This window comes from Neoarius graeffei, chromosome 25, assembly GCF_027579695.1.
Source record: "Neoarius graeffei isolate fNeoGra1 chromosome 25, fNeoGra1.pri, whole genome shotgun sequence".
Taxonomy (NCBI): Eukaryota; Metazoa; Chordata; class Actinopteri; order Siluriformes; family Ariidae; genus Neoarius; species Neoarius graeffei.
In genome coordinates this window covers 43,609,420-43,633,503 of record NC_083593.1, presented here as the reverse complement: position 1 = coordinate 43,633,503, position 24,084 = coordinate 43,609,420, and the positions used below count along the sequence as shown (strand labels likewise).

The 24,084-nt window shown below is 41.8% G+C and overlaps 1 protein-coding gene across 2 annotated transcripts in view; it reads left to right on the top strand.

The window, feature by feature from the left end:
- il11ra (interleukin 11 receptor subunit alpha) overlaps nucleotides 1–24,084 on the top strand; it is a 112,692-nt gene that overhangs the window by 74,083 nt on the left and 14,525 nt on the right. For both annotated transcript variants that reach the window (XM_060909303.1, XM_060909302.1), the window contains exons 5-9: nucleotides 857–971; nucleotides 14,981–15,147; nucleotides 15,431–15,600; nucleotides 16,591–16,735; nucleotides 20,719–20,811. In XM_060909303.1, the coding sequence (XP_060765286.1) occupies nucleotides 857–971; nucleotides 14,981–15,147; nucleotides 15,431–15,600; nucleotides 16,591–16,735; nucleotides 20,719–20,811 (690 nt within the window). The remainder of the gene's footprint in view (nucleotides 1–856; nucleotides 972–14,980; nucleotides 15,148–15,430; nucleotides 15,601–16,590; nucleotides 16,736–20,718; nucleotides 20,812–24,084) is intronic.

Here is a 24,084-nt window from a genome sequence, read left to right as displayed (position 1 = left end):
AGGCGAGAGGCCGAGGGCTATCGAAACGGAGATCGGCGCCACACCCATCCTGGCTTTGACTTCTGCTGTTATTGAGTATGGTGGATAATGTTGTAATGTGCAAGCTTGTGTGTCATAACGTGAAAATATCTTGTTAAAACATCTTACCGCAATAAACTTTTCACGTAATAACATGACGATAATCCGTCTTTCTTTTTCTGGCATAGCAGCAACAGGCTTCCATAGTATAGAGAATTTTTGGTCCGTCGCTGAATAAAATCATGTGTTATGAGCTAAAGACAGAAGTCCGTGAGAGTCAAACTGGAAAACTCCTGGAACAACTTGTTAATGTTCTTTATAAAATGTATAAAACTTTGTAACAGAATTGATGTAGATTGAGTTTGATTGCATTACATTTTTCACATCATTATTACTGGAAGCACAGACTCTCTACGCAGTTTTCACATTTTCAGTTTGCTATTTATTTATAAATAGTATTATACATTTGAGCAGCCCCTTGCCTAAATAGGATTGTTATGCATCAGGTTTTATTGGTGGCTATAGTTTAATAGTCAGGAAATGGAGTGGTGAAAAAGGAAGCACTTCAGCAATGTCCTGCTCAAACCGTGGGCTGAGGTCACTGGAGACAATAAGCGTGTGGTGGTAAAACTCAAAACACTTCCTGTCACAGGAAATCACTACACAACACAGCACTCCAGCTTCCTGTCAGGAAGGGCGCGATAGTCCGCACGAAAAGATCACGAGCTGAGAGTGTTCAGCCTGTTCCCAAGAATTTACCAAGAAATCTGCCTGCTGTGAAGTCATTGTGTGTGTGTTACGTGCGTGTTTAATTTGGTCGCTTGGTTTTGTCTTGCAGATGCCCCTGAATATCTGAGCGTTTCCTGTAAACTGCCAAGCCACTTCAAAATGCTGTGCACGTGGACACAAAGAGTGAGGACATACTTACCAACCAAGTACATCTCCTCATACAGGTGGGGTCACATGACAAAACCGTGTCACTCATCACACTCGTAGTCAGGCCTCAACGTTAACGTTTGACACCTTTTGCCCTAAAATTTTGCAGTATTTCGGCAAGTTTTCAAGTACACTGTTCAAGAGGGATGAGAATGAAAAATATTTAAAAAGTCTGAAAAAAACAGGGCGGGGCCCAGGGGTTCCAGGGGCTAATGATTTTTGGCTATTTATTTATTTATTTTCTTTATTATTAGACAGGGAGATTATTAGACAGGGAGATTCTTTTGTGTAATCTGAGCTGAAGTGGGTTTTGTACTTTTGTTTTTTTGGGGCGAACGCGCGCTCTCTCTGCCGATCCTGTAGGCTGCACTGACTCAGCTGAAAACTCCGGTCCTCGAGAAAAGAGATAAAAGCCCGCCCACACTGAAAACTGATTGGCTTATTTTGCTGAGTAACCCAATCAGGATGCTCTTTGTCTGGCATGCGCTACATGAACAAGCACACAGGCAGTGTTGCCACATTGGGCGGTTTTAAGTGCATTTTGGCAGGTTTGGAACATATTTTGGGATGGAAAACGTTAGCAGTATCTGGCAACACTGCACACAGTCTCCCTCGCGCGCGCACATTCTAAGATGCGTGATGCAGACCTTAATGTTGCGCGCGCACGCTCAAAAACGATCATTTTGGTCTGAAAAAGTCGGAAATCCGCCGATCGGGGGAAAATTCTCATCCCTGGTTCAAGGCAGCACGGATACGTTTTCTAAGGGTATAATTGGGTTATTTGGACAAAAGTACATTAAAAAAATACATTTATTGTTAACATTTATTTCTGCAACAGAACAACAAGACAAGCCCTGAAAACATGAAACATAAATCAAGGTCATATATGTAAGACTCCCGTACGGTATTGGTACGTAATACGTCTTTTTATATAGAGTTTAGGACACAAAGCACACTTTGTTTTTCCGATAACAATGACTAGCAGTATTGCAAAGATGAATTATAAAACTAAAAACATTATAAAACCGGAGTCTGTACTGCAGTACTGTCTTATCAATCACTTTGCCACTTCATGTAGGAGGAACAACCTGTCCTCCTCATCTACATCAGCTTCCTGTGCAAACTGTGGGCGCTGTTCACGCTGTCCCTCCATCCACCATGGGTGGACTGCCCTCTCAGCATTATATGCTGTAGTCCAGGGGTTCTCAACCTTTTCTGCTTTCAGGCCCACCTATTCATACTTGTACCAAGTCGGGGCCCATAAAGATCCTTGGCTATTTTATTTCCATTCGAATCTAATAATCTAATGTATTAATGGGATGCAACGTCACTCCATTACAGATGGGAATTTAAATAAATGCAATAAAAGCAAATTTTTAGATTGTAGGTATTGCATTTAAAACTGTACGGATGTGTCAGAAGCCAAACCATGCATGCAGGGCATTCTCCGTCAAAAGGGATTAATGATCCAAAAGTGGAGTCTGGTCCATTAACACAAGAACTTATTGTCATGTTTGTGTTCAGCAAACAAGTTATTAAAACCAAGAAGTCCACTCAGAAGAAGTGGATATAGAAACCACTCAAGGGGATTAGATCCTTACGGGCACAACATTAGGATTTTTCCTATGAAAGAAAAATTTACCAGCTAAATTTGACATTAGTAGAATAAAATTTGATCATATTGTAGCCGTAACTAAATGCAAAGACGATAGTTATGCATACTATTAACTCAATCAATCAATCAAATTTTATTTATATAGCCCTTTACAATAACCAAAAGGTACCCAAAGTGCTTTACATCAAAGCCATAAAACAGAACACCAAAACACATAAAAACACAGGTTTTAACTGCGGAAGGTGCCACCGTGCTGCAGATCGCCAAAAGCCTTTCAGAAGTACATGAAATAAAACAGACGAAACGAAGCACCCCTCAAAAACAAGACTCCCCTAGTCAGGATTGTATGCCAATCTAAAAAAGTAGGTCTTCAACTTTGATTTAAAAAGGCCGGGATCAATAGTGGTGCGAATGTCGGGGGGCAGATTGTTCCACAGTCTGGGAGCAGCGACAGCAAAAGAACGATCACCCCACTGTTTATATCTCGACCTTGGAACTTCTAACAGAAGCCGACCCGAAGAACGCAGGGCCCTACCATGATCACGAATAGTTAAAATCTCAGACAAGTAAGAGGGAGCCAGGCCATTGATGGCATTAAAAACAAACAAAAGTTTAAAATCAATTCTCAAACGGACTGGAAGCCAATGGAGTGACGACAACACAGGAGTAATGTGTTCACGTCTAGACGTGCTTGTTAAAAATCGGGCCGCAGCGTTCTGTACAAGTTGAAGACGTAAAATTGAAGACTGGCTGAGGCAACATACAGGGCGTTACAATAGTCCAGTCTCGAACTGATAAATGCATGAATTGCCTTCTCGAGATCCTGCCGACTGAGAAACGGCTTCGCTTTGGCCAAGAGACGAAGTTGAAAAAAGCTCGTTCTAACAACAGAACTAATCTGTTTATCAAATTTAAGCCCACTGTCAATGTGAAGATAATTAACAACTTTAATGTGCCCATTAAGTTAAGCCCAACTTAATGTGAAGATAATTAACAGATGATCAACAGATATATATATATATATAATCTCATCTCATTATCTCTAGCCGCTTTATCCTTCTACAGGGTCGCAGGCGAGCTGGAGCCTATCCCAGCTGACTACGGGCGAAAGGCGGGGTACACCCTGGACAAGTCGCCAGGTCATCACAGGGTCAACACATAGACACAGACAACCATTCACACTCACATTCACACCTACGGTCAATTTAGAGTCACCAGTTAACCTAACCTGCATGTCTTTGGACTGTGGGGGAAACCGGAGCACCCGGAGGAAACCCACGCGGACACGGGGAGAACATGCAAACTCCGCACAGAAAGGCCCTCGCCGGCCATGGGGCTCGAACCCAGGACCTTCTTGCTGTGAGGCGACAGCGCTAACCACTACACCATCGTGCCGCCCCATATATATATATATATATATATATATATATATATATATATATAAAAAAATAAATAAATAAAATAAAAATCTCCTTCTCACCCCCGGCGGGGGGTGGTATCCATGTCATCCTCAAGCTCGGGTCCTCTACCAGAGGCCTGGGAGTTTGAGGGTTCTGCGCAGTATCTTTGATGTTCCTAGGACTGTGCTCTTCTGGACTGAGGCTTCAGATGTTGTTCCTGGGATTTGCTGGAGCCACTCTCCCAGTTTGGGGGTTACTGCCCCAAGTGCCCCCACTACCACAGGGACCACGCAACCCTTGACCTTCCACATCCGTTCCAGCTGCTCTTTCAACCCTTGATACTTCTCAAGTTTCTCATGTTCCTTCTTCCTGATGTTGGCGTCAGCTGGGATCGCCACATCTATCACCACCACCCTCTTCTGCTCTTTGTCCACCACCACTATGTCCGGTTGGTTAGCCAGGATCTGTTTGTCAGTCTGGAAGCTGAAGTCCCACAGAACCTTGGCCCTGTTGTTCTCAGCCACCTTCTGTGGTATGGCCCATTGGGACTTGGGTACTTCTATTCCAAATAAATATATATATATAATTTTTTTTTTTAAATAGTGTATATTTTTAATATTTTGTATCTGTACGTGTACGACCCCACCAGCTCTGCTGATCAACTTGTGTTAAACTAAAGTTATTCATTCGTTACGAGTTGCAAAATTATCCATCCGTTGAGTTCCCTGACATCTCAAACTACCTGGTGCTGCAAGCCTCGTTCTACATGGGGACACAGATGAAAATCTGGAAAAGCATGGAGGAGTGTGACTTTTTATATGTGGCTGGGTTAAAGATCTGGAGATCAGGGCACTATAAGATAAATCCTGTATCGTTTTTGCCCGGGTAAATCGGAGTTTCTGGGCTTTTTGTCTACGTTTTTGCGATGGTTGCTAGGAGATTTGGTATAGGGTATGAACAAACGACTGCCGCTCGATTCCCAATCCTCCCTGCTCTTCTCTTCCAGCAGGCATCACAGATCCATAGAATTACCCACAAATGCGTGAGAGTGTGTGATCTCCAGGTCACTTTTTTGATTCTTTTGACTGCTGAGAATCCCCGGTCACAGATACTACTTGACAGGGAGATGGTAAACACTCTGTGCACCACTTTAAGAACACGCACACAAATGTGCACATGCGTCTGAAGCGAGCCAACCAGGATCACCGTTACAAATCAGGAATAAAAAAACAAAACGGCGATCACGGGGGCGGCGAGGATGCTGGTTAATACGTCTTGTTTTTTTTGTAATGTACTCGCTGGAAAATCATTTTTGTGTTTAAAGACGCCAGCCAGAGCGGCACGGTGGTGTAGTGGTTAGCACTGTCGCCTCACAGCAAGAAGGTCCTGGGTTTGAGTCCAGCGGCCGACGGGGGCCTTTCTGTGTGGAGTTTGCATGCTGTCTGCGTGGGTTTCCCCCACAGTCCAAAGACATGCAGGTTAGGTTAACTGGTGACTCTAAATTGACCGTAGGTGTGAATGTGAGTGTGAATGGTTGTCTGTGTCTATGTGTCAGCCCTGTGATGACCTGGCGACTTGTCCAGGGTGTACCCCGCCTTTCGCCCGTAGTCAGCTGGGATAGGCTCCAGCTTGCCTGCAACCCTGTAGAACAGGATAAAGCGGCTACAGATAATGAATGGATGGAAGACGCCGACCATAGGTGTGCCTGAACAGGTCTAACTCGCTAAAATATTTCTGCCCAAACGTCTTGGTCGGGCATTCAGGCAGTGCCTGGTGTTGAGGCTAGGTAGTGCTGTCAAACAGTGACGCGATCACAGTATTTGACATATAATCCATACTGAAATGAAATGAACTAAATGCTAAAGCTCTCAAAGGTGCCATGATTAATGCTCATCTGGTTTCTCTTTGTGATTAATCTGTTTATCACCCTCTTACCTTCATCCATACAATCAGCACGAGACATGTACATCCCTTATTGTTTTACAGTAAACATCAATATTAACTTGGGCCATGTATTTACTCCAAAACATGCTAATTAGAGCTGTTTTAGCTACAATATGTGCTGATGGTTAAGCCAGTATCTCACTGGGCTGCGACAGCTTGCGAACGTCATTCGCGAGAGTGTTTCAAAAGTGTCTTGAAACATTCGCGGGGCTTCTCAATTTCCTCGCACGAGTCGCAAAGTGTCGCTCCTTCGTCGCTGAAATTTTGAGCATGTTCAAAAAATTCGTGCAACAAAATTTCTCTCAGAATAGGCGCAAATGTGTCGCCAAGCCGTCACGAACCCTTGAAACGCCAACAATTGCGATAAAATGTGTCTCCAACTAGTCGCGGGCTGTCACAGCCCAGTGAGATACTACCCTTGGGCGTTTCATACGGTATAAAGCAGATGTTCTGTTAAATGTGAACATGTATAAATTTAAAGAAAAGTAAGCACACTGACGCATCGTTCCTGTCCGGCGATCCAGTGTAAGGCTTTCTGAATGGTCCGCATGTGCTTCCACTTCTTCAGCTGGAAATGATTAATTTTAATGGAAATCATTAATGAAAAATGTTGTATCTGTCACACTACTGGAAATTTGGAAACATTGACATTTTTAAAACTAATTCATGATGTCTTGGTAAAGTGTTTTGCAAAATGGTTTTTAAACATCAGTATGCATTTGAAAACTTCCCTTTTGTCCATGTTGTTTCTGTACCTGTTAATCTTTTGTGCCACTGGGGATTAGACATGGCCTGCAGTCATGAAATCAGAAAACTACCTGAATGCATGTGCAATAAGCAGGGATGAGGGATGAGTGTTTTCCGCTTTTCGGCGGATTTCCGCTTTTTCTGAGCAAAAATCGATATTATGCCAAATCCGTTGAGATTTTTTTTTTCATTGAGGGGGGTTGGGGTATGTTCCTTCGTGATACTCAGGCGTACGACGATGTTACATGTTTACATTTTCGCCATCTTTAGTCTCGCTAAGTCTCGCGGTAGAATACGTGTTATCTACAATGTAATTGGCCAAAACGTCGCTGGCGAGAGCATGATAGCCAATCATAACAGTTCTTATGAGCGTGAGAGAGAACAAAAGCCAATCATAAGTTCTTACAAGAGCGTGAGAGAGAACAAAAGCCAATCATAACAGTTCTTACAAGAGCGTGAGAGAGAACAAAAGCCAATCATAACAGTTCTTACGAGCGTGAGAGAGAACAAAAGCCAATCATAACAGTTCTTACAAGAGCGTGAGAGAGAACAAAAGCCAATCATAACAGTTCTTACAAGAGCGTGAGAGAGAACAAAAGCCAATCATAAGTTCTTACAAGAGCGTAAGAGAGAACAAAAGCCAATCATAACAGTTCTTACAAGAGCGTGGGAGAGAACAAAAGCCAATCATAACAGTTCTTACAAGAGCGTGGGAGAGAACAAAAGCCAATCATAACAGTTCTTACAAGAGCGTGGGAGAGAACAAAAGCCAATCATAACAGTTCTTACAAGAGCGTGAGAGAGAACAAAAGCCAATCATAAGTTCTTACAAGAGCGTAAGAGAGAACAAAAGCCAATCATAACAGTTCTTACAAGAGCGTGGGAGAGAACAAAAGCCAATCATAACAGTTCTTACAAGAGCGTGGGAGAGAACAAAAGCCAATCATAACAGTTCTTACAAGAGCGTAAGAGAGAACAAAAGCCAATCATAAGTTCTTACGAGCATGAGAGAGAACAAAAGCCAATCATAACAGTTCTTACAAGAGCGTGGGAGAGAACAAAAGCCAATCATAACAGTTCTTACAAGAGCGTGAGAGAGAACAAAAGCCAATCATAAGTTCTTACAAGAGCGTAAGAGAGAACAAAAGCCAATCATAACAGTTCTTACAAGAGCGTGGGAGAGAACAAAAGCCAATCATAACAGTTCTTACAAGAGCGTGGGAGAGAACAAAAGCCAATCATAACAGTTCTTACAAGAGCGTGAGAGAGAACAAAAGCCAATCATAAGTTCTTACAAGAGCGTAAGAGAGAACAAAAGCCAATCATAACAGTTCTTACAAGAGCGTGGGAGAGAACAAAAGCCAATCATAACAGTTCTTACAAGAGCGTGGGAGAGAACAAAAGCCAATCATAACAGTTCTTACAAGAGCGTAAGAGAGAACAAAAGCCAATCATAAGTTCTTACGAGCATGAGAGAGAACAAAAGCCAATCATAACAGTTCTTACAAGAGCGTGGGAGAGAACAAAAGCCAATCATAACAGTTCTTACAAGAGCGTAAGAGAGAACAAAAGCCAATCATAAGTTCTTACGAGCATGAGAGAGAACAAAAGCCAATCATAACAGTTCTTACAAGAGCGTGAGAGAGAACAAAAGCCAATCATAACAGTTCTTACAAGAGCGTGGGAGAGAACAAAAGCCAATCATAACAGTTCTTACAAGAGCGTGAGAGAGAACAAAAGCCAATCATAACAGTTCTTACAAGAGCGTAAGAGAGAACAAAAGCCAATCATAAGTTCTTACGAGCATGAGAGAGAACAAAAGCCAATCATAACAGTTCTTACAAGAGCGTGAGAGAGAACAAAAGCCAATCATAACAGTTCTTACAAGAGCGTGGGAGAGAACAAAAGCCAATCATAACAGTTCTTACAAGAGCATAAGCGAGAACAAAAGCCAATCATAACAGTTCTTACAAGAGCGTGAGAGAGAACAAAAGCCAATCATAACAGTTCTTACAAGAGCGTGAGAGAGAACAAAAGCCAATCATAACAGTTCTTACAAGAGCGTGAGAGAGAACAAAAGCCAATCATAACAGTTCTTACGAGAGCGTGAGAGAGAACAAAAGCCAATCATAACAGTTCTTACGAGAGCGTGAGAGAGAACAAAAGCCAATCATAACAGTTCTTACGAGAGCGTGAGAGAGAACAAAAGCCAATCATAACAGTTCTTACAAGAGCGTGAGAGAGAACAAAAGCCAATCATAACAGTTCTTACAAGAGCGTGAGAGAGAACAAAAGCCAATCATAACAGTTCTTACAAGAGCGTGAGAGAGAACAAAAGCCAATCATAACAGTTCTTACGAGCGTGAGAGAGAACAAAAGCCAATCATAACAGTTCTTACAAGAGCGTAAGAGAGAACAAAAGCCAATCATAACAGTTCTTACGAGCGTGAGAGAGAACAAAAGCCAATCATAACAGTTCTTACGAGCGTGAGAGAGAACAAAAGCCAATCATAACAGTTCTTACAAGAGCGTGAGAGAGAACAAAAGCCAATCATAACAGTTCTTACAAGAGCGTGAGAGAGAACAAAAGCCAATCATAACAGTTCTTACAAGAGCATGAGAGAGAACAAAAGCCAATCATAACAGTTCTTACGAGCGTGAGAGAGAACAAAAGCCAATCATAACAGTTCTTACGAGCGTGAGAGAGAACAAAAGCCAATCATAACAGTTCTTACAAGAGCGTAAGAGAGAACAAAAGCCAATCATAAGTTCTTACGAGCATGAGAGAGAACAAAAGCCAATCATAACAGTTCTTACAAGAGCGTGGGAGAGAACAAAAGCCAATCATAACAGTTCTTACAAGAGCGTGAGAGAGAACAAAAGCCAATCATAACAGTTCTTACAAGAGCGTGAGAGAGAACAAAAGCCAATCATAACAGTTCTTACAAGAGCATGAGAGAGAACAAAAGCCAATCATAACAGTTCTTACAAGAGCGTGAGAGAGAACAAAAGCCAATCATAACAGTTCTTACAAGAGCGTGAGAGAGAACAAAAGCCAATCATAACAGTTCTTACAAGAGCGTGAGAGAGAACAAAAGCCAATCATAACAGTTCTTACAAGAGCATGAGAGAGAACAAAAGCCAATCATAACAGTTCTTACAAGAGCGTGAGAGAGAACAAAAGCCAATCATAACAGTTCTTACAAGAGCGTGAGAGAGAACAAAAGCCAATCATAACAGTTCTTACAAGAGCGTGAGAGAGAACAAAAGCCAATCATAACAGTTCTTACAAGAGCATGAGAGAGAACAAAAGCCAATCATAACAGTTCTTACGAGCGTGAGAGAGAACAAAAGCCAATCATAACAGTTCTTACGAGCGTGAGAGAGAACAAAAGCCAATCATAACAGTTCTTACAAGAGCGTAAGAGAGAACAAAAGCCAATCATAAGTTCTTACGAGCATGAGAGAGAACAAAAGCCAATCATAACAGTTCTTACAAGAGCGTGGGAGAGAACAAAAGCCAATCATAACAGTTCTTACAAGAGCATAAGAGAGAACAAAAGCCAATCATAAGTTCTTACGAGCATGAGAGAGAACAAAAGCCAATCATAACAGTTCTTACAAGAGCGTGAGAGAGAACAAAAGCCAATCATAACAGTTCTTACAAGAGCGTAAGAGAGAACAAAAGCCAATCATAACAGTTCTTACGAGCGTGAGAGAGAACAAAAGCCAATCATAACAGTTCTTACGAGCGTGAGAGAGAACAAAAGCCAATCATAACAGTTCTTACGAGCGTGGGAGAGAACAAAAGCCAATCATAACAGTTCTTACGAGCGTGAGAGAGAAAAAAAGCCAATCATAACAGTTCTTACAAGAGCGTGAGAGAGAACAAAAGCCAATCATAACAGTTCTTACGAGCGTGAGAGAGAACAAAAGCCAATCATAACAGTTCTTACGAGCGTGGGAGAGAACAAAAGCCAATCATAACAGTTCTTACGAGCGTGAGAGAGAAAAAAAGCCAATCATAACAGTTCTTACAAGAGCATAAGAGAGAACAAAAGCCAATCATAACAGTTCTTACGAGCGTGAGAGAGAAAAAAAGCCAATCATAACAGTTCTTACAAGAGCGTGAGAGAGAACAAAAGCCAATCATAACAGTTCTTACAAGAGCGTGAGAGAGAACAAAAGCCAATCATAACAGTTCTTACAAGAGCGTGAGAGAGAACAAAAGCCAATCATAACAGTTCTTACGAGCGTGAGAGAGAACAAAAGCCAATCATAACAGTTCTTACAAGAGCGTAAGAGAGAACAAAAGCCAATCATAACAGTTCTTACAAGAGCGTGAGAGAGAACAAAAGCCAATCATAACAGTTCTTACGAGCGTGAGAGAGAACAAAAGCCAATCATAAGTTCTTACGAGCATGAGAGAGAACAAAAGCCAATCATAACAGTTCTTACAAGAGCGTGAGAGAGAACAAAAGCCAATCATAACAGTTCTTACGAGCGTGAGAGAGAACAAAAGCCAATCATAACAGTTCTTACGAGAGCGTGAGAGAGAACAAAAGCCAATCATAACAGTTCTTACGAGCGTGAGAGAGAACAAAAGCCAATCATAACAGTTCTTACGAGCGTGAGAGAGAACAAAAGCCAATCATAACAGTTCTTACAAGAGCGTGAGAGAGAACAAAAGCCAATCATAAGTTCTTACGAGCGTGAGAGAGAACAAAAGCCAATCATAACAGTTCTTACAAGAGCGTGAGAGAACAAAAGCCAATCATAACAGTTCTTACAAGAGCGTAAGAGAGAACAAAAGCCAATCATAACAGTTCTTACAAGAGCGTAAGAGAGAACAAAAGCCAATCATAACAGTTCTTACAAGAGCGTGAGAGAGAACAAAAGCCAATCATAACAGTTCTTACAAGAGCGTGAGAGAGAACAAAAGCCAATCATAACAGTTCTTACAAGAGCGTGAGAGAACAAAAGCCAATCATAACAGTTCTTACAAGAGCGTAAGAGAGAACAAAAGCCAATCATAACAGTTCTTACAAGAGCGTAAGAGAGAACAAAAGCCAATCATAACAGTTCTTACAAGAGCGTGAGAGAGAACAAAAGCCAATCATAACAGTTCTTACAAGAGCGTAAGAGAGAACAAAAGCCAATCATAACAGTTCTTACAAGAGCGTGAGAGAGAACAAAAGCCAATCATAACAGTTCTTACAAGAGCGTGAGAGAGAACAAAAGCCAATCATAACAGTTCTTACAAGAGCGTGAGAGAGAACAAAAGCCAATCATAACAGTTCTTACAAGAGCGTGAGAGAGAACAAAAGCCAATCATAACAGTTCTTACAAGAGCGTGAGAGAGAACAAAAGCCAGTCATAACAGTTCTTACAAGAGCGTGAGAGAGAACAAAAGCCAATCATAAGTTCTTACGAGCATGAGAGAGAACAAAAGCCAATCATAACAGTTCTTACAAGAGCGTGAGAGAGAACAAAAGCCAATCATAACAGTTCTTACGAGCGTGAGAGAGAAAAAAAGCCAATCATAACAGTTCTTACAAGAGCGTGAGAGAGAACAAAAGCCAATCATAACAGTTCTTACAAGAGCATAAGAGAGAACAAAAGCCAATCATAAGTTCTTACGAGCATGAGAGAGAACAAAAGCCAATCATAACAGTTCTTACAAGAGCGTGAGAGAGAACAAAAGCCAATCATAACAGTTCTTACAAGAGCGTGAGAGAGAACAAAAGCCAATCATAAGTTCTTACAAGAGCGTGAGAGAACAAAAGCCAATCATAACAGTTCTTACAAGAGCGTGGGAGAGAACAAAAGCCAATCATAACAGTTCTTACAAGAGCGTAAGAGAGAACAAAAGCCAATCATAACAGTTCTTACAAGAGCGTGAGAGAGAACAAAAGCCAATCATAACAGTTCTTACAAGAGCGTGAGAGAGAACAAAAGCCAATCATAACAGTTCTTACAAGAGCGTAAGAGAGAACAAAAGCCAATCATAACAGTTCTTACAAGAGCGTGAGAGAGAACAAAAGCCAATCATAACAGTTCTTACAAGAGCGTGAGAGAGAACAAAAGCCAATCATAAGTTCTTACAAGAGCGTGAGAGAACAAAAGCCAATCATAACAGTTCTTACAAGAGCGTGAGAGAGAACAAAAGCCAATCATAACAGTTCTTACAAGAGCGTAAGAGAGAACAAAAGCCAATCATAACAGTTCTTACAAGAGCGTGAGAGAGAACAAAAGCCAATCATAACAGTTCTTACAAGAGCGTGAGAGAGAACAAAAGCCAATCATAACAGTTCTTACAAGAGCGTAAGAGAGAACAAAAGCCAATCATAACAGTTCTTACAAGAGCGTGAGAGAGAACAAAAGCCAATCATAACAGTTCTTACAAGAGCGTGAGAGAGAACAAAAGCCAATCATAACAGTTCTTACAAGAGCGTGAGAGAGAACAAAAGCCAATCATAACAGTTCTTACAAGAGCGTGAGAGAGAACAAAAGCCAATCATAACAGTTCTTACAAGAGCGTGAGAGAGAACAAAAGCCAATCATAACAGTTCTTACAAGAGCGTGAGAGAGAACAAAAGCCAATCATAACAGTTCTTACAAGAGCGTGAGAGAGAACAAAAGCCAATCATAACAGTTCTTACAAGAGCGTGAGAGAGAACAAAAGCCAATCATAAGTTCTTACAAGAGCGTGAGAGAACAAAAGCCAATCATAACAGTTCTTACAAGAGCGTGAGAGAGAACAAAAGCCAATCATAACAGTTCTTACAAGAGCGTAAGAGAGAACAAAAGCCAATCATAACAGTTCTTACAAAAGTACCCGCATCTGTTCTATTTTATCGAAACTTGCACATGTTCATTGTCGCTGCGCTTCAAAAATACCTTTCTCTTTCGTATCGGCTTTTTTACTCAAAATGCCGAATACAATTGACAAGCGAGACGAAGCGAAGGTACGTGAAATCGATGCTCGTATAAAAAACAGAGACAAGCTTTTGTCTTTGGCCAAAAGGCTGAAGAAGTCGAAATGATTAAATGAAAATGAGAAGTGACTGTGAACTATAAATAATTGTATAAAGTGTACATAGACATTATCCCATAAACTTAGCATTCGTTTGATTTAATACATTGAACATGTATATGATGGTCAGTAAATCTGAATTAATGCTGACAGTTTTGAAAACTTTGAAATCATATGCAACTAATGAGGACATTGGGTGACTGACCTTTTCTCCCTAAGAAATTTTATTTAATATATGAACATTTTGATAATTAATAAAACTTGCGTTTAATGTGAATTTAGTTTGTCATTTTTGTTGATCATAAATTATAACCATACCCTTGAATGTAGAATGTGACTTTATTTTGAATTCAAACAATACTCCTATTGATTTGAAACATATTTTCATGTAAATATATTAAAAAAAACAGATTTTTTATCTACTACAGCTCAGATTGCAGGAAAAGTGGTTTGTAAGGCCTTATTTTTCAAAATTTTCCTGGGGGGGTATCCCTCCCAGACCCCCAGCTTCGGGCGCCATCTTGTTTTCTGCTTTTTTGGTGACCACCCACTCTCATCCCTGAATAAGGGCCTCTGCATGCTCTTGCGACAAGGCTTTCGCAGATAGCTTTTCGCAGACAGTTGTAATTTATCGTTGAGCGGGGAGTAATAGGCGTGCGCGATGTTATTCACCGCCACAACGCAAGGGGGCACGAAGTCGTGAAATCGCTAGGAGTAGTTGGTGGGTGTGGTTAGTGGAGTGTTTATCCTCCGGTTACTTATAATGACTAGAACCGGAGTCGTATAGATGTACGTACTTCCTCGATCAACCGCTCTTCGTGCTGCTCCATCTTCGCTCGTGTTTTTAAAAATGGCGGTCGTGAAAACAAACCAAACCGGGAAAGCAGGGAAGCGGAAGTGCGTGTACAGCGGATGTAGAGTGGACCAATCAGAGCCCTCTTGTCTGCGACGCTGTCCGCGAGGCTTCTGCGGTGGTCACAATTTTTGGGAGGTGCGCGCAGAGCGTCTGCGAAGGGAGGGGCTACGCAGACGCCATCTGCGACGCCATCTGCGAGGACTGGGTTGTCAACATAAATTGGCCTTAAGACAACAGTGCTGATCAGTTAATGTTCATGTTTTTTTTTTTTTCCCCTCCTCTGTTTTTATATTATTTTCTGAACTGTTTGAACACAATATTCTTCAGTGTCTGTACATATCTTGCTCCATGCACTTGAATAAACCTGACCTCGGTGTACAGTATGGAACTGATGTGCGTGCTCTTTCACTGTCTCTGGTCTTTCACAGTGTGGATAACCAGAGCCCAGAGCTCTGTAAACAAGAGCTAATGGATGTGAACGAGTGCACCATCAGCGATCCCGTGTTCTGGGGCACCATACACCTGGTGAACATCACAGAAGTGAATCCGCTCGGCTCCAAATCCACCATCACTTATGTGGACTGCAACAAAAATTGTAAGTAACAAAAAAAAAAAATACTAGCAGGGAAAATAACTAGCATTAACAAGTTAATTTGAGCAAACCATGATTGTTAGCATTAATTCACTGCAATAACATTTTTACTTTTTTATTGTATTTTTTTTTAAATAACAAATGAAAGGACCAACACTTGCATTAACCAATGTTCATATCATCTGTGTGTAGAATTAAGCTCAAAATGATCAATATGAGCTTTCATTTTGGGGTTAAGTGACAAAAACGTGTGTGTGTGTGTGTGTGTGTGTGTGTGTGTGTGTAGTAAAGCCTGATGCCCCTGAGGAACTGATCTGTAAGCAAGTTAACGGTGAGCCCACGCAGTTGTTTGTACATTGGAAGCCACCTGCCTCATGGGCCTCACATGTACCCGAGGCCTTTCCATTGAAGTTCGAGCTGCAGTACAAACCTGTCGGCTCCAGATTCTGGTCCAAGGTGAGATTTAAATGGCTAAATCTTCTCGATCGTTAGAAATGAACTGTAACAAAGAAATACACTTTGTCAGTAAAACAATTTTCACAGATATAACACTGAGATTTAAAAAAAAAAAAAAGTTGTACAAGTCTAAAACAATCTATAAAGAATAAGAAACTGTATTTAATTGTCAGAAATAATAAATAAGCACCAAATTAATAAGTTCACACACATGCTGTACTTCGAGTGGAAGGATGAAGGGGGGAAAACGAAGGAAGGGAGAGTAAATGAAAAGTGATTAAACTGCTTCTATAAAAATGACTTTGAATGGTTTAACACTTTAACCCCCCCCCACCACCACACACACACACACTTATCACACTGGTGTGTAGTGTCCTCCATCACCTCTCTCTCACATTCTCTTCACACCTCCAAAACATCGTTCCACTTCAACTGACGTCCCAGAGCTTCTGATCCCCCCCCACTCTCTCTCTCTCTCTCTCTCTCTCTCTCTCTCTCTCTCTGACAGTGTGACCTTTCGTAAGCATACCAGATGATCTTGCATTTCTCTGAGGCCTGAATGTGTGCTGAAACTGATTATAAGCTTCTGTTCAATGTGATTTTTTTTTTCCCCCCCCTCAGCAGTACTAAGGGCTGGTCTTTGCCTGGTTGGACAAGAAGCATAGTCATGACAATAATACTGAGGGTGGGGAGGAGGAGGGGCGCTTGACGTCAGGGTGAACTATAGTTAACTGTAGTTAATGTTTGTTTAATGCCACTGAAAACATTTTAATTTGCAATACAATATGAAATGTTTGCATGTGAAAGGCAGCACTCATTCGGAATGTGGGTTTTGTCGTTATTGAAAACAAAGCAGGTTTAGACAGAACAATAAGTGTATTCATTAATACTTAAATTCCACACACAGGCACCGTATTGCACAATTATTAGTGTGCGCTTTAGGTATACTAATATCAGAATGTTAAACTGTGTGTGGTTTTTTTTGTCCAGATGGAAACAGAGGACACGAGCATGATGATTATGGACGCCCTGATGGGTCACTTACACCACATCAGAGTACGAGCCCAGGATGCTTTAATTAACCACAGCCAGTGGAGTGAGTGGAGTCAGGCAGTGCAGGCCCAGCCCTGGAAGGGTGAGAGATGCGTGCGCGCATACACACATGCACAGAGATGCCAAAACAAACACGCACACATGCACAGAGATACCAAAACAAACGCACACACATGCACAGAGACCCCGAACAAATGCACACGCACACATGCACAGAGACAGTGAAACACATGCACACGCACACATGCAGAGACAGTGAAAAACACACGCATGCACAGACACCAAAACAAATGCGTGCACACATGCACAGACACACCGAAACAAATGCGTGCACACATGCACAGGGACAGTGAAAAACACACGCATGCACAGACACCAAAACAAATGCGTGCACACATGCACAGAGACACCGAAACAAATGCGTGCACACATGCACAGAGACACCGAAACAAATGCGTGCACACATGCACAGGGACAGTGAAAAACACACGCATGCACAGACACCAAAACAAATGCGCGCATACTGTACATGCACAGAAGACACTGAACAAATGCACACGTACACATGCAGAGTCATGTTTCACACACGCACAGAGACACCGAAACAAACGTGCACGCGCGCACACATGCACAGACAGTGAAACACATGCACAGAGACAGTGAAACACATGCACAGAGACACTGAACAAATGCACACGCACACATGCACAGACAGTGAAACACACGCATGCACAGAGACACTGAAACAAATGTGCACACATGCACAGACACCAAAACACACGCACAGAGACAGTGAAACGCACAAAGACACCAAAACACACAGTGAAATACACATGCCTGCACAGAGACACAAAGCAAGAGACAGACATCGAACCTGACATACAGCAGTGCTTGAAAGTTTGTGAACCCTTTAGGATTTCCTATATTTCTGCATAAATATGACCTAAAACATCAGATTTTCACACAAGTCCTAAAAGTAGATAAAGAGAACCCAGTTAAACAAATGAGACAAAAATATTATACTTGCTCATTTATTTATTGAGGAAAATGATCCAATATTACATATCTGTGAGTGGCAAAAGTATGTGAACCTCTAGGATTAGCAGTTAATTTGAAGGTGAAATTAGAGTCAGGTGTTTTCAATCAATGGGATGACAATCAGGTGTGAGTGGGCACCCTGTTTTATTTAAAGAACAGGGATCTATCAAAGTCTGATCTTCGCAACACATGTTTGTGGAAGTGTATCATGGCACAAGCAAAGGAGATTTCTGAGGACCTCAGAAAAAGCGTTGTTGATGCTCATCAGGCTGGAAAAGGTTACAAAACCATCTCTAAAGAGTTTGGACTCCACCAATCCACAGTCAGACAGATTGTGTACAAATGGAGGAAATTCAAGACCATTGTTACCCTCCCCAGGAGTGGTCGACCAACAAAGATCACTCCAAGAGCAAGGCGTGTAATAGTCGGCGAGGTCACAAAGGACCCCAGGGTAACTTCTAAGCAACTGAAGGCCTCTCTCACATTGGCTAATGTTCATGAGTCCATCATCAGGAGAACACTGAACAACAATGGTGTGCATGGCAGGGTTGCAAGGAGAAAGCCACTGCTCTCCAAAAAGAACATTGCTGCTTGTCTGCAGTTTGCTAAAGATCACGTGGACAAGCCAGAAGGCTATTGGAAAAATGTTTTGTGGACGGATGAGACCAAAATAGAACTTTTTGGTTTAAATGAGAAGCGTTATGTTTGGAGAAAGGAAAATACTGCATTCCAGCATAAGAACCTTATCCCATCTGTGAAACATGGTGGTGGTAGTATCATGGTTTGGGCCTGTTTTGCAGCATCTGGGCCAGGACGGCTTGCCATCATTGATGGAACAATGAATTCTGAATTATACCAGCGAATTCTAGAGGAAAATGTCAGGACATCTGTCCATGAACTGACTCTCAAGAGAAGGTGGGTCATGCAGCAAGACAACGACCCTAAGCACACAAGTTGTTCCACCAAAGAATGGTTAAAGAAGAATGCGGTGGTGTTTACATTAGACCGTATCCGTCTCGTTTTCATCACGGATGCACTGTCCGTTCACATTAAAACGCCGGGAAACGACTCCACAGGCGGAACAACTTGAATCCGCCAGGGCCCACGTATTCAACCCAGTTAGTATCTGATCCGGTGCGAGGAAACGCAGTGCTGAGCTCTAGCTGACGTCGTCATTGGACAACGTCACTGTGACCTCCACCTTCCTGATTCGCTGGCGTTGTTCATGCCATGTTGGTCATGTGACGCGACTGCTGAAAAACGGCGCGGACTTCACTTCGTGCTATTGTTTCCGCCTTGTATCACCTTTTTGTTTTTCATTAGAGTATAAAAGTATGAATATAATGCTTTGCTTTGTCATTCTTAATGTTGTTCATGGTAAGATGCAAATACTGCCCATTGTGTAGTTATGATTGTCTTTAGGCTTGCCATCCTTCCACTTGCAAGTGGTAAGTGACTTGCGCATGCCCGACATGCACTGTGATCACACGCACAGCGGCTCAGTCCCGAATCACTGCTCGTGCGCTTCACTCGCGCGCTCTGTGAGCTGCGCAGGGCCGGAGTGCGCACCCTCCAGAGGGCACTCGCTGTTCAGGGCGGAGTGATTTGGAGCGCAGCCGCTGAGGAGGAAGCGCTGAGCCGCACTGACGCATTTCAACTTGCGTGCCGTCTAATTAGTCATGTGATTAGCGTATCCGTGTATTGGCGTTGCTGTGTGCACACGAATCGTTTTAAAAACGTTAATCTGATGATCCGCTGATACGGTCTAATGTAAACACCACCTAAAGTTAATGTTTTGGAATGGCCAAGTCAAAGTCCTGACCTTAATCCAATCGAAATGTTGTGGAAGGACCTGAAGCGAGCAGTTGATGTGAGGAAACCCACCAGCATCCCAGAGTTGAAGCTGTTCTGTACGGAGGAATGGGCTAAAATTCCTCCAAGCCGGTGTGCAGGACTGATCAACAGTTACCGGAAACGTTTAGTTGCTGCACAAGGGGGTCACACCAGATACTGAAAGCAAAGATTCACATACTTTTGCCACTCAGAGATATGTAATATTGGATCATTTTCCTCAATAAATAAATGACCAAGTGTAACATTTGTTTAACTGGGTTCTCTTTATCTACTTTTAGGACTTGTGTGAAAATTTGATGTTTTAGGTCATATTTATGCAGAAATATAGAAAATTCACAAACTTTCAAGCACCAGTGTAAACATTCATCTACCGACACACTAAAACACACAAGCGACATTCATATAAGGCATGCAGATGCAGAGACAGACACACAGAGAAACAGAAAGATGAAGATGGACACAGCAATAAATGCAGAGACCGAGAGACGCATAGACAGAGACACATGCACGCAGCGGCACAGAGAGACATAAGACACTGCAGAAATATTTTTCTTCTCACCTAATGTAATCTTTATTACTCAGGACACCAGCAGTGACTGACACTGACATTTACTCAGACAATAAAGTCAGCGTGCAGTTACAGTGCACCTCCACGACATATAACTGCTGGTTTTACTAATACTGTTCTCTTTTATTCTGACACAGCTCCCTCTTTTGCTCGATTTCACAGGTTTTGTTATGACACAGAGGAATTTCTCACGTTTCTAAGCATCTTAAATGTTGTTTATGGCTCCTGACTGAGCCGTGATTCGAGTTACTTGGACACTGCTGAAAATTAAGTGGTCGTGTGGTTAAAATAATAATGACCCATATTCATGTTTTTTAGGAAAAACTCGTAAAACTTTTTTTCTAATTGGTATCGGATTATCAGACCCTCCTGAAAGTCATAACTGCATTTAAAACCCAGGCCAGCATGTAAAGTACAGTGGGAACAGGAGGCAAATCCGGTTCATGTGCATCGTCTGAGAATCCGTCACGTCATGTGACTGACACCTCGGACTGACCAATAAAAACCAGTCTACAGATCGACGTACCGTACAGCTCGTAGAAACAAAATGTCCATATGACAAATACTGTACATCTGTGATATTTTCCTCATCTTTTCCATTTCAGACCTTTCCATGACGCCCGAAACCACCACAGATAATTTTCTCGAGCCAATCTTCCCTTGCACTTTTCCAGTGAGGGCAACAGATAAGTCTCCAGGTACGTTCTTGTCGTTTTCATCACAAGAATTACCGCGACCTTTTCAGAGAAAAGCCGAAGCATATACTCACTTCTTTTTCTTCCCTGGACCGAACTCTCTTTTTCCATCCATGAAAGCCTTGAGGATTTGGCAGCAGAAGAGAGCGCAAGTCAAGCTCAGATCGAACATGCGTTGTTGGATGTCTTTGAGATCTCCTCCAGATGCTTTTTTAGGTTTTATCCAGATGTGTCTGGCCTTTGGTGTTTTGGAGGCTGGGTTTCCTCTGCTCTTACTCATATCGTGCACCAATCACAACACGGATCAGCCTTCATAAAACGAGCCATGTGGCAGGCGCCGGCATGACTCGCTCAGCCTTAATGAGCTAATCATTTCCAGGTTTCAAACGTTCTCATTCAGCTCGTGCACATAGTACTGCTCAGGGTTTTAAAAGACATCTCCAATCAGAAGAAACACTTGTCTTTGTGTTTGAATTAAAAATACCGTGTCTTCACTTTCCTGAATTTCATCTTTATTTGTTGACACGATTTGTGCTTGGGTACTATGCTCTGGCCTATTCATATGCAATTAATTATACCACAGCGCTGCTGAATTCTTAAGTTGGTCAGTAGATATTGACTCATTTTCTATAACAGTATTTAACAAAGAAAAACATGATTTAATTTGAAGTTGGAAAGCTTGAAGTCTCTGTCACAGGAAAGTTATAAGAACAGAAGGCTTTACACTTTCCAGGTTCTCAGGAGTATCACGTTCTGCGTTTTCTTGGTCTTAAAGTGCCATTCCACCATTGGATGTATTTTTTTGACATAAAATACAATGTGGGCGGCACGGTGGTGTAGTGGTTAGCGCTGTCGCCTCACAGCAAGAAGGTCCGGGTTCGAGCCCCGTGGCCGGCGAGGGCCTTTCTGTGTGGAGTTTGCATGTTCTCCCCGTGTCCGCGTGGGTTTCCTCCGGGTGCTCCGGTTTCCCCCACAGTCCAAAGACATGCAGGTTAGGTTAACTGGTGGCTCTAAATTGACCGTAGGTGTGAATGTGAGTGTGAATGGTTGTCTGTGTCTATGTGTCAGCCCTGTGATGACCTGGCGACTTGTCCAGGGTGTACCCCGCCTTTCGCCCGTAGTCAGCTGGGATAGGCTCCAGCTTGCCTGCGACCCTGTAGAAGGATAAAGCGGCTAGAGATGATGAGATGAGATGAGATAAAATACAATATATTTTATGACAACATGACTAGACAGAGAAATCTTTTAGCTTCAAAATGATATATCAAACACAATTTTTTGACAACGACAAGTATATTAATTTTGCGACCAAAGTCACCTACCCTTTTAATTTCCGCGCGTGATGTCATCGGCAGGTTCCCCTTCTTGTGTACCACGTGTCGGTCTATTTTTAGACCAGGAAACCCCCAAAGTGAGAGAGTCATTTCTCCTCCTATACGGGGGCCAAAAAAATTGCGAAAAATTTTGAGTTAATCTTTCAGTTAGCTAGATTTATTGGTATTAGCTAGATTTATTGGTATTATTTTTATCGCGTTCTATCCGCCATTGCTGATATGTGCCACGTCACGTGGTACACAAGAAGGGGAACCTGCCGATGTCATCACGTTTCACGACCGCGCGGAAATTAAAAGGGTAGGTGACTTTGGTTGCAAAATTAATATACTTGTCGTTGTCAAAAAATTATGTTTGATATATCATTTTGAAGCTAAAAGATTTCTCTGTCTAGTCATGTCATAAAATATATTGTATTTTATGCCAAAAAAATACATCCAATGGTGGAATGGCACTTTAAGAACTGCAGTAGAGAACAAAACAACGCTAGGGAGGGAACGACTATATAACATGCTATAACATAAACGTGGTCCATGACATTACACATTAGGGTGCATCAGTTGCCCCATAAAAATGAAAAGTTCCTCCGATCATGATGCATTTTTGTTTTTATGTTCCTTTTGGTAAGAAAACACACTGGGTGAAATATTTTGACAAAATTCAAAAGTTTAATGGTGGCACCAGGAGCTCAAAGTTATGGAAAAAGCTGCTATTTTATGACTTTTATGACAAAATTTCGATCACTTTTCATGAAACATTATGGCACCTTATAGAGTATACCAAATATCTTAGATACTGTAGACAGTATGTCTAGAATGTCTAAAAATATTTGGAGGTTTATTTTAGGGTGTCACCAGCATTATCTATCAATGTTATAACCCTGGTTTTAAAGGGCTGATGACACGAACATGACTCTATGCAATTTCTTAAATAAACTATACAACATGGCAAACATGTTAGATTTCTGTTATAATTACGTGAAAAGAAGCTGCTGTTACGCAAATATCCAACTTTTAATTGCACAGCGCAAGAAAACTGGGTCCGTGGCTCGCGGCCATGTTGTGACGTTAGCGGAAGAGCACGCTGCGGTTCACTGGCTGTTCTACTCAATGGAAATGGCGCATGAAAACGCCGGTGAACTCTCTAGTGCTAGCTCTTCAACAACCAAATACTGGTACTTTAAGCAGTGATCATGATGGCATGATTTTATCTGATTTTAAATAAATGAGATTGATAATAATGTGAATGTTCACAACTAGTACATACAAACTCTGCAGCTTCTGATTCAGCAGCTGCGTCATACTCCGCAAAAACATCAGCAAGAACCTACAATATAAATGGAAATGCAATACACTAAGCTCAAATGACTTTTGGAAAGTATAATTTCTAAATTTTTTCTCCATATTCTTGAAGTCGGTCATCGGGGTACTTGCTACCGTTCCCTAACAACGCATGGCAAAGGGTAAAGTGTAGTGTTGCTACGAGTACTTGCTAAAGCCTCCGGTGGAAGATCCTCGATGTGCTGATAAGACGTACAGTTCTATATAACACACAAGTGTCACGATAATCACAAAACAGATGCAAATTGTTAAAATACCTAATTTTTAAGCAATCATGTGTTGATCTCTTCCGAATAGAATCTATGATAGCCTACCCTCTTTACCCTTTGCCTCTCGTTGCCAGGCGGCAGTTACATGAAAGCCGCAAGCTTTCACAAGCAAATACATGACTGATATCACGCCGACTTTATGATTACATTTATGATTATCATGAATGTGTACTCTATGATGTGTACTCTATGATGTGTACTCTATGAGCGCTCTGGAGCGAGTCACTTACAAGATGGCCACACAGACCGCATGGTTACTATTTTTAGCATCATGTCGGAGCACTCTATAGCTCTACGTACCTTTATCTTATGTCGTTTCTCAACACATGTTCTGA